This window comes from Macrotis lagotis, chromosome 6 (assembly GCF_037893015.1).
Source record: "Macrotis lagotis isolate mMagLag1 chromosome 6, bilby.v1.9.chrom.fasta, whole genome shotgun sequence".
Classification (NCBI taxonomy): Eukaryota; Metazoa; Chordata; class Mammalia; order Peramelemorphia; family Peramelidae; genus Macrotis; species Macrotis lagotis.
In genome coordinates this window covers 87,333,819-87,348,907 of record NC_133663.1, presented here as the reverse complement: position 1 = coordinate 87,348,907, position 15,089 = coordinate 87,333,819, and the positions used below count along the sequence as shown (strand labels likewise).

General features: G+C 34.1%; 1 protein-coding gene across 1 annotated transcript in view; it reads left to right on the top strand.

Annotated features, from left to right (window-relative positions):
• Positions 1–15,089, top strand: part of CYP20A1 (cytochrome P450 family 20 subfamily A member 1) — a 46,173-nt gene that overhangs the window by 20,321 nt on the left and 10,763 nt on the right. Inside the window, exons 7-11 of the mRNA XM_074191599.1 lie at positions 2,791–2,906; positions 5,448–5,502; positions 8,939–9,059; positions 10,581–10,692; positions 10,822–10,886. Of these exons, the coding sequence (XP_074047700.1) occupies positions 2,791–2,906; positions 5,448–5,502; positions 8,939–9,059; positions 10,581–10,692; positions 10,822–10,886 (469 nt within the window). The remainder of the gene's footprint in view (positions 1–2,790; positions 2,907–5,447; positions 5,503–8,938; positions 9,060–10,580; positions 10,693–10,821; positions 10,887–15,089) is intronic.

Sequence of the window (15,089 nt, the reverse complement as noted above, 5' to 3'; positions counted from 1 at the left end):
ACAGTATTCAATTAGGCCTTTACTCAAAATGATGTTAGTTTCAATTTAGAAAATCCTTCCCATTGGTGGAGCATTCCTTCCTTTATTTCCATACAGACTGTCAGGCAAAAAAATTGGCAGTTTTTCTCATTTACACTCATCGTTGAGCTGTGTTCTATCCATGAGAATTTATAAAAAATCTAGTGTATATTTATTGTTCTCCACTTGCTAGAAATAACTGGCATTTTGGTGGGATAGGGCTAAAATGACAAGTTCCACTTGACTTATTGGATTTATCTCTGTTTTCTTAAGTAAGTCATATAACCACTATAGATCTCAATTTCCTCTCTGTAAGATTATCTATAAAATGGGCAGTGTTGAATAAGACAACCCCTAAGATTCAGTTTTCAGAAAAAGATGTAATATTTTGACATAGCCTGTTAGGGAATTTATTTTGATGAATTGCATATATTTTTAAGGGGTTTGTTTTTCTCTTCTTTCTAATTCAGGTGGAGGTAGAGAAAGGAAAAAAATCTGTTAGTTGGGAAAAAACAATAAGTTTTAAGATTTAGACAAGAACTTACAGGTATGGGGGGAAAGTACAAGATGACCCTTAGAATCCCTTCCAATTCTAATTTATGACCCCCGGTTGACCTGAATTTAGACATAATCGATTTAGATATCTTGTTATTGTTGGTTACTGCCTCTTAACATTTTATTAAAAGGCTATTAAATTTTTTTCTTATTTTTATTGATAGACTTTTGTTTTTTTAAATCACTTTTACTTCCAAGTATCCCTCTCCCTTCCTTCCCACCATCTGTCCTCATAACAAAGGATGAAAAGAAAAGAGGAAAACAAACAGTACAGCAAAACCAACAGACTTGTTAGCTATATTTGACTATATATGCAATATCCCAAATCTGTAGTCCCTTCCACCTCTATAAAACAGGGAAGAAGGTACAAGGTTGATCATTATAAATATATAATATTCATTTTGGCTTTTGTTTGTTTACATTGTTAAAATTATTGTATTATTTTATAGATTCTGTTTACTTTTCTTTGTACCAGTTCACATGTCTTCCCTTGCTTCCAAAGTTTTCCTGTTAATAAATTTTTATGACACAGTAATATTTCATTAATTCAGGTACCAAATTTCAGACATTCTCTAGTCAGTGGATATCTTTTATTTCCAGTTCTTTGGTACCAAAAAAATACTTGTTGTAAATAGTTTGGAGTATATGAGAACTTTGTTTCTCTCTTTTTTTTGGTATTTTTTTTTTTAGGTTTTTGCAAGGCAATGGTGTTAAGTGGCTTGCCCAAAGCCACACAGCTAGGTAATTAGAAAGTGTCTGAGGCTGGATTTGAACTCAGGTACTCCTGACTCCAGGGCCGGTGTTCTATCCACTGCGCCACCTAGCCACCCTGTGTTTCTCTCTTTTACCTACTTAAGTCATATGGTTATCATTAAGATCTCTTGTGCAGAGCTATTAATCTATCAATTTTTTTTATCATTTTTCCAAATTGATTTATAGAAAGATTGGGTAATTCCACAGGTATATGTATATTAACATACCTGGTATATTAATGTGCCTGACTTTCTATTTTTTCACCCTTGTCATTTGCTGGTATGAGATGAAGCTTAAAGGGATTTTTCAATACAGATTTTTCTTATTAGTGATTTGGAACAATCTTTTACATAGATGTTAATAGTTTGCAATTCTTTTAGGAATTGTTTGTTCATGTCCTTTACTCATTTATTCATTAGGAAATGGCTCTTGACATTATGTTTTTTGGTTAATTTCCTCATAGCTTCAATGTTGGATTCATATAAAAATTATTTAATGAAAATATTTCCTACCTGACAGTTTTCTTAATTGTCCTGATAGTTCTTCCTTGTAGACAGACTGCTTTATAGCTATCTCCCAGTGCCTTTACTGAAAGAGGTGCTTGCATTGTGCATGTGCTATTCAGTATCTACACTGCAGTATCTACCTGCATAGGCTTAGTCCAAAACAAGGACCCCCCTTACAAGATTATGTCTAATAATCACTTTGAGTGCTGGTTGTCTTATAACCTTAAGCCAGTTTTCTCCTTTGTAGTTAGCTAAATTGGTCCTCAAAAAACAGACTCAGCATATAGTTAGGGCTAGACATTAAGACTTTTCAGCATGGTAGAACCTGCCCAAGCTTACAGTATGGTGTCATGAACTTCATGTACCTGGAGTTGCTTCCTATAACATGGATAATGTAGAAATTTGTGACCAAAATAAAAATAGCACTGTTTAGTATTGCAAAAAGTAGGATACAAAATGTGTTGCTGAACATTTGGGGATAGTGGAACAAACTATGATATGTGAATGTGGTAGAATAATATTACATCTTGAGGAATATGAAGAATTCCAAGAAACATGGGGAAATCTTACATGAACTGATACAGAATGAAGAAAGTAGAGTTAAAAGAACACTATATATATCACTTCAGTAAGTGAATAAATACATGACTAAAAGGCAACAACAATAATCAGGTCAGATATCAGAAACATTGTGGCTATAATGTTATCAGAATTATACCACATGTTTTTTTCTGTCTACAACTAGCAATCTATTCAAGTCTAAAGTGGCATGTTCCACTTATTCTTCGATGTTGCAGGAAGGTTTCTGGAAAATGTTCTTTGTTGGTGACAATCTAGAAATGTCTTTTGTATCAAAATAAAAATGTATACATCAATCAGTAAATAAATAGATTTTGTCCTTAAAGCCTTTATTGAATTCAATTTAATTGAAAATCACTTCTTTGTATCTCTTCTTCAGCATTAATGGAAATAGAATCTATTTTAAAAAAAGTTATAAAAGAACGAAGAGGAAGAAGCTTCAGTCAACATATCTTCATAGACTCCTTATTCGAAGGAAACTTGACGGATAAGCAGGTGATTCTGTTTTATTTTGTTGAATTGGTATTTGTGTTTGTAGCATAATCTCCCACTTACGGGTTGAGCTCCTTTGGGGCAGAGACTGTGTTTCCTTTTATCTGCCAGAGCCTTGGCTGAAATAGGTACTTAGTAAGCATTTGTTAAATGAACCATTGATTAAAGTTATTTTGTATTTGCCAGATAATCAGCAACTAAATATCCATATGTAGTTGTGCTTTTCTTTCATCCAGATGACCCTACAAACCATGGCAATTCATAAGCTTCTGTTGTTGCATCTTCATGAGCCAGAACAGAATTGGAATGATTCCATTTTTGCCCTGATAGTTTATTGCAATAATCTTAAATCTCTGAAATGAGCATGTCCTTGAAGGAAAAGGAAAGTCATTGGTTCTGAACTTTAGACCTACGCAATCTAAGCACCCATCTTTTTCACTTGCTGATTCTATGGAATGACTATACTGCTCTAGTTTGCACTGCTTGTTTTCATAGGCAGAGAAATGACAGATTATTCCAGATGCTGTTCTGTAAGGGTACACAAATATGATTTGCATTCTCTGGGCCTCTTTTTAGACTGAGTGGACATCTCAGAAAATGGAAAAAATTATACATAAGGAAAGGAACCCAAATTACTTGAAGGCTAGGTCATACTTTATTTTTCTTGAGATGATCAGGGTTAAGTGACTTGCCCCCAGGTCTTAACTAGAATAAACTAGTTATTTAATGCTTCAAATAAGGCATCACAGTATTTAGTTGAGATTTTTTGATTCCTTTTTATTGTATTTATTTTATGAAAAACATAAACTCAATGCCTCCATGAGATCCTATTTCAAAACTTCATCATTACTCAGGGCTAATCCTGAATTCTTGAAGGCCATGAAGCAGAATATAATCTCCACTGTGTGCTCCTCAACTGGAAAAGTTCAGAGTGTATATGCCCAGTGATCTACTGTTGGCAGTATCCAAGAAATATCCTAGTTCAGTATGAAGAAGGACCACTCCAGTAAGTGGGCCAGTAAAGGATGAATTCTTTATCCTCATCATCAGTGAAGCAGCAAAAAAATGTCAAACTTTCCCGCTTTGGTGCAATACCCTTTTGCTTTCACAGTAATGATCCTTGCCATATCTTTTAGGTGGAGGGATGCACCTGGCTCAGTCCTGGAACCTCTTCTCTTTTCTCTCTACTTTCTCCACATTCCTCCCATTAGAATATGAATTCCTTGAAAGTAGAGACTAGCTCTTCTCTTAGTCTCTGCTATTGTTTGCACACAGTATAATAATAATTGCTGTTTTAATCATCCACTCATTCATGCTCTCACTTGGTGACACCACCACCCAAAGTTCAATTATTTGTGTAGATGCATCATCTTATGGTTTTTGTACTCAGCCCTACATGCCCTCTTGTTACTTTTGTCATTCTTGATATACAACATTTCATCTTTCATTTCGGGAGTGATCTCTTCACCTCTGCCCCTTGAAATCCCTGACTCTAGGGTTGGTGCTGTGGTGCTGTATCTACTGTCACTTAGCTGCCCCCTCCAATATGGTTCTTAATAAGTAACAAGTACTAATAAATTGATTAATTGATTTCCTCACTAGTGCTATTGAGGGGTAGATGATTAAAAAAGTATCCAAATATATCTCAAGAGATTAAAATTATATGCTGAATCTAAAAAAGATAAATGTTCTAGCACTGGCCCTGGAGTCAGGAGTACCTGAGTTCAAATCCGGCCTCAGACACTTAATAATTACCTAGCTGTGTGACCTTAGGTAAGTCATTTAACCCCACTGACTTGCAAAAAAAATAGATAAGTGTTCTATACTTAGGTTCAAAATACCAGTTTCAGAAAATGAGATAGAGTCTTATGTGTCAGTTTCTGGGAAGAAACATGCAGGTTTTAGTGAATTTCAAGCTCAGTCATGAGTGATGAATATGATATGACAACCCAAAATTTTAGTGATATTCTACCTTGTATTGAGAAACCTCAAGTCCAGAGCAAAGGGGATCATTATTTTACTAGTCTGGTTTGCATTAAGGGTACCACATATTAGGAGCTTAGACTCCTGGACTACTGAGAACTGCTAAAGGAAATCACAAAACTGCAATGATATTATTAATCAATATAAATTTGCCAAATAATCTCAGATGGGCACTCTCTGCTGCTGGACAAATTTCTTCATTGCCTGTCTCTTTTATATAATGACGGTTTCCAAAACCACCAACTCCTATCCTTACAGCAGATGACTTTCTCAGAGAAAGGCAATCAGGTGGTTGCCAGTTTTGAAGACTAGCAGTTTGCGAGTTGCTGAATGCCATAGGAGCAGGGGATTCTAGGTCAATGGGTAGTGAAATCTTAAAGTAATTGGTGTTAAAACTGGATATTTAAGGCAAGTGAAGCTAGAATAAGGAATGAAGAAGCATGATGATTTTTTCTTTTCTTATCCCTGATTTTATGCCATTCCAGTTTAATTTAATGGGACCTAATGTGGGTCAGCCTTAAATGTCTTAATTCCACTTCCCTGAACTTTTATATTTTCTAGATCCTGGAAGACAGCATGATATTTTCTCTAGCAGGATGTATTATAACTGCCAACTGTAAGTAAAGAGTTTTCTTTTGGCTAGATAATCAAATAAGGATGGATAAAGTTATTTAGAAGCTAGTTGGCTATTCAGTGACTGTCTCCTTAATATTTTTTTTAATAAACCTCCCTCAATTTCTTTATTTTTACTCCTTTAAAAAACTGATACACACAGCTTCCTTTATATCCATAGCCAAATTAGGCATTCCTTTGCAACTTCAGAATGTTATAAATGTCTTGACCTAGCTTCACAGATTGTGAATTCTAGTTCATGCTTTTTAAAATGAGCTTTTTGACATCTCTCCAACTGGAGCAGTGAGCTTTTCAATTTCCTGCTGATACTTTTCTCTTTGACTCTTATCCTAGTCTGTCACTATTAAGGCCTACCAAAAGAGAGGATGTAGGACACAGAAATCATGAATTGAAATAGAATCCTTCTAGAAGGAATTGAAGAGATACTTTCAAAATGTGTGATTTGTGTAGTTTTTCCCCATTCATTTTTAGGGTCAATGTTCATTAATAATGCCATAGATGTTCACATACTAAATATCCAAGAAGGTAAGGAAAATATCCCCAAAATTGTAAATTTGTAGTTGAGTCTATTATTTTTGACTGGCTTTAAAAAAAAGTTGGACTGTATTCTATTTGGAAGGTCCTAAATTTTCAAGATTATAAATTATATCCATCTATATATATTTCCTATAAAACTTTACTCTTTGCTTTTGACCTATTATTATTTTACTATTCAGGGTATTTATTGAGTGTCGACTACTTATAAAGATCTTTACTAAATATTGAATTCATCATGTTGTATAATCTGTGTGATACATAACTTATAAAAAGCAAAATTTTGTCATTCAAGATAGTTTCAGTGAGGAGGCACATTTGGCAAAATTGATGAATATGGTACATAACTGATATGAGCATTTGTGAGCTTTTGGTAAAGAATAAAAAGAATCTGGGAAATTGACTTTTCCACCCAAACTGCCATGCAGTGGCAAACAGCTCCAGGCTCAGTCAATTTGAGATCCACTAGGGATATTTTTTCATATTCCTAACATCTGGCACAGAGCTTTGAACACAGTGAGCACTTAATAAATGTTTATTGATTGATTGAAATTAGATGAAAGCAAAAACCAATTAGATGATTTTGATTACATTAAATTAAAAAGCTTTTGCACAGATAAAACCACTGTAACCAAGATCAAAAGAAATGTAGTAAATTGGGAAACAATCTTTACAACTAATGATTCTGACAAAGGACTCATTTCTAAAATATACAGAGAACTGAGCCATATTTTTAAAACAAAAAGCCATTCCCCAATTGACAAATGGTCAAAGGATAAGCAAAGGCAATTTACAGATGAGGAGATCAAAGCAATCCATAGCCATATGAAAAATTGCTCTAAATCATTAATTATTAGAGAAATGCAAATTAAAGCTTCTCTGAGGTACCACCTCACACCTCTCAGATTGGCCAATATGACCAGAAAGGATAATGATCATCGTTGGAAGGGTTGTGGGAAATCTGGGACACTATTACACTGTTGGTGGAGCTGTGAACTCATCCAACCTTTCTGGAGAGCTGTTTGGAACTACGCCCAAAGGGCAACAAAAATGTGCATACCCTTTGACCCAGCAATACCACTACTAGGTCTATACCCTGAAGAGATGATGAAAAAGGGTAAAAACATCACTTGTACAAAAATATTCATAGCAGCCCTGTTTGTGGTGGCAAAGAATTGGAAATCAACTAAATGTCCTTCAATTGGGCAATGGTTTAGCAAACTGTGGTGTATATATGTTATAGAACACTATTATTCTATTAGAAACCAGGAGGGACGGATTTCAGGGAAGCCTGGAGGGATTTGCATGAGCTGATGCTGAGTGAGATGAGCAGAACCAGAAAAACACTGCATACCCTAATAGCAACATGGGGGGTGATGATCAACCTTGAAGGACTCTGTCATTCCATCAGTGCAACAATCAGGAACAATTTTGGGCTATCTGCAAAGGAGAATACCATCTGTATCCAGATAAGGAGCTGTGGAGTTTGAACAAAGTTCAAGGACTATTCCCTTTAATTTAGGGGAAAAAAAACAGATATCTTATTGTCTGATCTTGTTACCTCTTAGACTTCTTGTCTCTTCTTTAAGGATATGATTTCTCTCTCATCACACCCAATTTGGATCAAGGTACAACATGGAAACAAAGTAAAGACTGACAGATTGCTTTCCTTGGGGGGGGGGGAAGTAAGATGGGGGGAAAATTGTAAAACTCAATATCTGTAATAAAAATAAATTAAAAAAAGAAATTAGGTGAAAGAAACCAGGAGACAGAGGAAGTTATTATTTTATTTAAATTAAATTAGCATTAAAAACCCACAAATAAGCCAAAAGAAAATTAGAATGTAGTTTTAGAAACTGGGAAATATTTTTTACCAGATAAAGATCCTGGGGGGGGTGGTGGTGGAAGGAGAGCTCAATAAAAAAAAATGGGTCAGGGTCAATTTAGACTGTGTCCAAGAAGAGAGGGACTTTGCTACCAAGTAGTTATCTTTCTTTGAACTGCAATATTCCTGTGGAGAGGCTGTAGAATGTGATTATTACAGATAGTGAATAAAATTAACTGTTTCTTTTCCACCTCAGAATAGAATGCTTTCTGGAAAGTTCCACTACGCTCCATTTAATGGTGGTTCCAGAAGGAATTAGCTACTATATTTGTAAAGTTTGGCAAGATGAATGCTAACCACATCCAGTTTTATATGACATCTGTAATAGGTCAATTTCTGAATCAAGCCATTTTCCAATTCCAAGTAAATGAATCAGTTTGCCCCAAGGATACTTCTATCATATGCTTACAATAATTTTATAAATTCACATATTCAGTAAAAACAGATGAAAGTTCATTTTATCACACAATCATTCACAGATTTCTGAGCCAATTTTATCTCTCATTAAAAATTAAGATTTATAAATTTATCTCCTATGAGTTTGGTTAATGTGAGTCATTTAACTAATCTGTGATCTTAACAAGGTTTATGATTCACCCTATGAACCAGAAATAACCACTGACTCTCATCATCCTTCCCCAATCTGAACATTTGACTACATTTATTATTGTCACTATTTTATTCAGAACAGTTTTTTAATGAGCAGATTTAGTTTAATTTTGCCAATTTCAAGAAAGGTTCCAGATTGTAGAATCTCATTTTGGCAACATTCTGTTCAAAATCATGTTCCCTACTCAATCAACTTTTCAGCATATCTTATTAAGATGCTATATTCAAAGCTCATGATTTTATTTTGGGCTGACTTTTATGCATCTTCCTTATCAATTAAAAAAATAAAACAAATAAATCCTTTGTCTATTCTTCTCTCTCTCCCTCCCCCCTCCTCAGTCAATAAAAGGTTGTTTCTTCCATTGTATTGTTATCACTATTTCTTTCTTAGTATGCATGTGGGCAGTCTATTTTCTTACCACATCAGAAGATGTCCAGAAGAAATTGTGCAAAGAGCTAGATCAAGTTCTTGGAAAAGGTCCACTTACTCAAGAGAAAATTGATCAACTCAGGTAAAAATGCAGAAAAAGTAGAAGAAATAATTAGAAAGAAAGTTTTAGTTTATTTCAGAATTTGATTATTACTTATCACCATATTGGCATATTTATACGTCAGTATTAACTACTAACTTTAATTTAAATCTGTTTTTTGACCTATGATTTATTGCTCTGGAAAACTTTGAAATCAGTTATGCAAATAAATAGCTACTCAGTTGTTTCAGGTAACAAATAGAGATATTGCTACTTGGGTGGCTGATTGACAGGGCAGATCTAACAGTAATTTAAAAAGTTATAGTAATGGAAAAGTATCATGAATCCCAGATTAATAGATTGTAGGAGCAATGGGCCTAGCAGATTACTCCTGGGCATTTCCTATAGAAGAATTGCAAAAATTTTAATTACACTTTGTTCTTGAGCTAGTAAATTGTTTTGGCTTATATATTGGGAAGTTAAATAATTTTAAATGAGGAAGGAAGATTTTAGCAGATAGATATGGAACTAAGAGGTGAAATGTCGATCACTCTATTTGCTGATTTTGCTTAACAGTTTTTCTTTATTACAATGGATGATTTAATTTCTGGGAATACAAATGGAGAGGTTCCATAATTACTAAAATGTAAAATGAAAAAGCACCAATAAAACTTATTTTTGTTTTCAAATTTAAAAAACAGCAGGGAAAGATAGTGGATAGAGCACTGGTCTTGGAGTCAGGAAGATGGGAGTTCAAATCTGGCCTCAGATACTTGACACTTACTAACTGTGACCAGGGTCACTTAACCCAGATTTCCTTGAATCCAGGGCCATCTCTAGTTGTCCTGATTCATTTCTGGCCACTGGATGCAGATGGCTCTGACAAAGTGAGAAAGAGAGGCTAGTGAATTAGCACAGTATCCCTCTCACTCAAATCCAGTTCATGTACTTGTCATGGCATCACTTCCCTGATGTCAGTCTTCTTCAGAAATGAAGGACAAAACATCATCAACTTCTCATGTCTAACTTAATAATTTTACATTGTCATTCGGTCACTTCAGTAATGTCTGATCTCATTTGAGATTTTCTTGGTAAGGATATTGGAGTGGTTTGCCATTTCCTTCTCTAGCCCATTTTACAGATGAGGAAACTGAAGCAAATAGGATTAAGTGAATTTATATTAATTTTACATTATGAATAAAAAATTATGAAGTGTTAAAACACATACTTTATCCCTTTTCACTTCCAGAGAAACACATATTACAGGTGGTAAAACTGTTTCCAAAATATAGAAGGGTTGTTAGAGGTTAATGAATAAATGTTTCTTTTAAAATATTTTGATGCTAGGGGCAGCTAAGTGGTGCAGTGGATAAAGCACTGGCCCTGGAGTTAGGAGTATCTGGGTTCAAATCCAGTCTCAGACACTTAATAATTACCTAGCTGTGTGGCCTTGGTCAAGCCACTTAACCCCGTTTGCCTTGTAAAAACCTAAAAAACAATTTTGATGCTAATTTACCAGTTTCAAAATAGATATTTGCAGATACATTGTTTTTTTAAAAATAGGTATTGCCAGCAAGTACTTTGTGAGACAGTTCGAACAGCTAAATTAACACCAGTTGCTGCCAGACTTCAGGATGTAGAGGGGAAAGTTGACCAACATATCATTCCTAGAGAGGTAGGACAAAATCTACTTTCTCATCTCTAGAAGGATTTTAAAAGTATCTAAAATGAGTTGGATTTAAAAGAATTAAGTTGTGTCTCTTCCTATACTTTGATTAACTGTATTGAATTTTTTTCTTTCCAGACTCTTGTTCTTTATGCTCTTGGTGTGGTTCTTCAAGATCGTTGTGCCTGGCCATCACCATACAAGTATGAGATATTTAACATATTTCTTTGTTGACTGATTATCTTTTTCATGTACAGATGAGGAGCATATATTAGCATTTTTATTTTCTAAGTTCCTAGGGGGAAAAGTAAAGTGCAGTATGGAACATAGAAAAGAAAAAAGACACTCATTACTTGCACTTCTTTTCTTTGTTTCCTCTTCCACCTCTGATTATTTTTTTCCTTTACCTTTGTACCTCACTCCCAAGAATTTCTTAAGGACTATGCAACTGATTCAATCACCTAAGCTTCACTTTCCTACCATTATAGGCATATTTAAAATCTACTTGAAGGATTCAGAGTTAGAATTTATTGCCCTAAGATGGATTTTTTTTTGCCTTGTAAGATGGATTTTTTAAGAGGTGCTGAGATTTTATAAGAACACAAGTAAGGGCCCTTTTGCAGAGCAAAGGGAGGGGGATGCCAGTGTTAACATTTAATTAGTAGAGAGAACCCATCTCTAGAGAAAGGAGAAAGAGAGAGAGAAATACAGATATGTCTAAAATATATATTATATAATGAACATATCATATGGATATATATAGTTGTGCTATATGTATGTGTATAACTATATCAGATAAAGTTTCTATCCCTTCAAGTTTTAAAAATTAAAATATATTTGGTATGGATTATTACATATTTTACATAAAATTGCATATTATTTCTGTAATACATACAATTTTATTTTCAAGCATTTTTTTCCCTCTCTACTTTTTTCATCACTTGAATTAATTAATCTCTTTTCTTTGCAGGTTGTTAGAATGTTCTTGATTGAGATCAGGGAGCTCATAAAGCTAGCAAATAAAATGACCAAATTTTGTTTTAGGGATGGATTCTCAATATACTGTCATCTCAAGCATGTAGTTCTCTAGAAACAGGATCATGAGACAGTGTTCAGCAGCTGTTAGTAAATTAGTAGATACAGCTTGCCAACTGAATGGTTTCTGCACAACCAATGTCATTTTCAGAGACTGTTTGCACTTCCTAGGAGTTGTTTATTAAGTTTTTCATATCTCTGATAATTGTTTGTTATCAGTAGTAAACAACAGTAGATGAGTTAGGCACAGATCTTCCAAATTCTGTTAATTTGGAAAGTGCATATCTGAAGAATAATTTTTTGCTTAATTAAATTAATTAAAGTATATAAAGTAACTGCCCTTTTAGTTAATTTCTGTCAAACATCTTTTAACTGTATATAAAAATGGCATACTCTTAAAAGTATATCCTGATGAATAAAGTTTTATTTATTTCAATCACTTCCTTTAGAAAATATTTCTACATAACTTTTGAAAGTTAAAAAAGTCACAGCCCCATTGCCTTGTCAAAAAAAAAAAGAAAATTAAAGCAGGAGTCTTGAAACATACAAACATGTTACTCTGTTTTCTGTCTAATGATACTTTAAATTTCTAACAAATAATACCAGTTATAATGAATCATCAAATTTTTAGAACTTTGTGATCTAGTACAACTCATTTTACAGATCTAAAACCTGAAATCCAGAAGTGTTAATTGATTTGCTCAAGGTCCCACAACTAGTTAATGAATAAAATTGAAACTAGAACCCATGATTCCTGACTCCCAATCCAGAGCTCCTCTAAATCACACTCTCTTGAGTGCTTTTTTTAAAGATTCATTTTATAAATGATAAATTTAATGTTTGTCCTTTGTTCTCAAAGAGGAACATGACATCAGAAAAGTGATGGTATAATAATCACATGAAAAGTCTCTAGCCTCACTTTCTCCTCCAGAGACATCTGGGTACAATGGCCAGATATGAATCAAGATCATTGGAGATAGCCTTGGATGTGAGGCAATCAAGGTTAAGCAACTTGCCCAAGGTCACATAGCTAGTAAGTGTTGTGTTTGAGTCCTCCTGATTCCAAGGCCAGTGATCCATCCACTGTACCACATAGGTACCTAGAAGTGATTAGTTGAAATAGTTGCAGAATTCCTATCCAGCAGAACATTACAATCTCACAACTATCAATAAACTTTTTAAAAGTCTTTTCTTCTGCTAAAAAACAAAATGTCAATATATTCACTGTACCTTGTACTTCTAAATTTTTACTCTCATGAGTTAACTAACTGGGGACAAACAAAATTCTTTAATTATTGATGCTGAAGGTAAGCTAAAACTAATTTCTCAAATTAATGCCACTTAAATGGAATGACATAAGTAAAACTGAACTAAGTTTTGTTAGTGGAGCCAGTTTTCCAACTTTGACTTTTCTTCTTATAAAACCAAAATATTTGACTCTTTGTCAATATTGATTAATACAAATTAAATATAAATTAATACAAATTAAAATTGGTTAATACAAATAAATAAAAGTATGCCAGTGTATTTACACACACACACACACACACACACACACACACACACACACACACAATAATAGCATTTTATTGAATGAATGAAGTTGATGAAATGAATGTGGCATATCCTCATTGGTGAATGAGACTAAAATGAATATATCAAAGTGTACTATAATATTATACTGTATATTACAGTAGAAGATAAAAGAGAGTTATAGCTAAGTGAAAGAATGACTCACAGACTCTTTTGAAGAAGTAAAGAAAGGATTTGATTGTCATGGTTCTATTATGTGTTCAATGGCAATAATAAACATTTCATGGGACATTTGGCCATCTCATATTGATTACATGCTTATGTTAATTTTTTCAAAAAGACCACCATGAAAATAATCATAGCTTATCCACCACCAGAATTGGTTGAATAGGATAAGAAGATAGAGGAGATTTTGATACGGTCTTCCACATTAAATCAATGTATGCTTTAGTGATTTTACTGCAAAGATGAACTAATGAAAGGATAGTAAAAATTATGTTGGAAAATATTGTTCAGGACTAAGGAATGAAAGTGGGCTTGCAAACTACAAAAAAGTCTTAATCTATATTGTTATAAATACTTTCTTTGAGAAAAGAATCAGGAGGTGCTGGGCCTACATCCTGAAAAATTATATTGATAATATTTTAGCAGACAAGAAATGAGACATTCCTGCTCTGTCATTCCCAAATAAGTTATCTATATACAGTCAAACTCCCAACTTGTTAAAGATCTAAATTATTGCAGAATTAGTAAAAGAAAAAAAGATGGGAAAAATGGCATGTAACTAAAATATCTCCGACCTGACCTAGTTAAATAAGTAATTGATGCTGAAAAGTGGACAGTCTGAAAAACTGACATTAATTTTAACAATCTTTTTATGGAAGTTTAACCAATGTAAATCAGTTTCTATACAGAAACCAAAAAGAGCCCAGAAGCCACCTCATCAGGAGCATAAAAAGATAGAACTAAGGGGTGATAGGTACTGGGAGAAAGGGAAAGGGAAAGGTAGAGTGGGGTAACTTATTTCACATAAAAGAGGCAAAAAAAAGCTTGCAGTGGAGTTTGGGGGGTAGGCAAGGAGAGTAAAGGAGCCTTGCTTTCTTCGGAATTGGCTGCACTCTACACTCAATTGTGTTGAGAAATCTATCTCATCCTTCAGGAAAGTAGGAGGTGAAGGGGATGGGAGAAAGTGTGGGGGTTCATAGAAAAGATGGAAGAAGAGAGGGGGTAGTTAGAAGCAAGAAACATTTGAGGAGATACAGGATGAAAGGAGAGAAAGAACGTGGAGGGGGGGGAAATAAGATGAAGGGAAATATAGTTAGCAATAGTAATTGGGGGGACGACTAGGTGGCACACAGGGCAGCTAGGTGGCGCAATGGATAAAGTACTGGCCCTGGAGTCAGTAGTACCTGGGTTCAAATCCAGTCTCAGACACTTAATAATTACCTAGCTGTGTGGCCTTGGGCAAACCACTTAACCCCATTTGCCTTGCAAAAAAAAAAAAACAACAACCTAAAAAAAATAGTAACTTGGGAAAAAATATTGAAACAAGTTTCTCTGATAAAGGTTCTATTTCTCAAACATAGAGAACTGAGTCAAATTATAAAAGATAAGAACCATTCTTCAGTTGATAAATAATCAAAAGAAATGAATAGTTTTTGGATGAGATGATCAATGTTATCTATGGTCATGTTTTTTTTTAAAAAGTTCTAACTCCCTAAAAAAATAAAAAATAAAAAAAAAGTTCTAACTTACTACTGAATGAGAACAATTCTGAGGTATTACCTTATACCTATTAGATTGGCTAATAAGCCAGAAAAGGAAAATGACAAATGTTG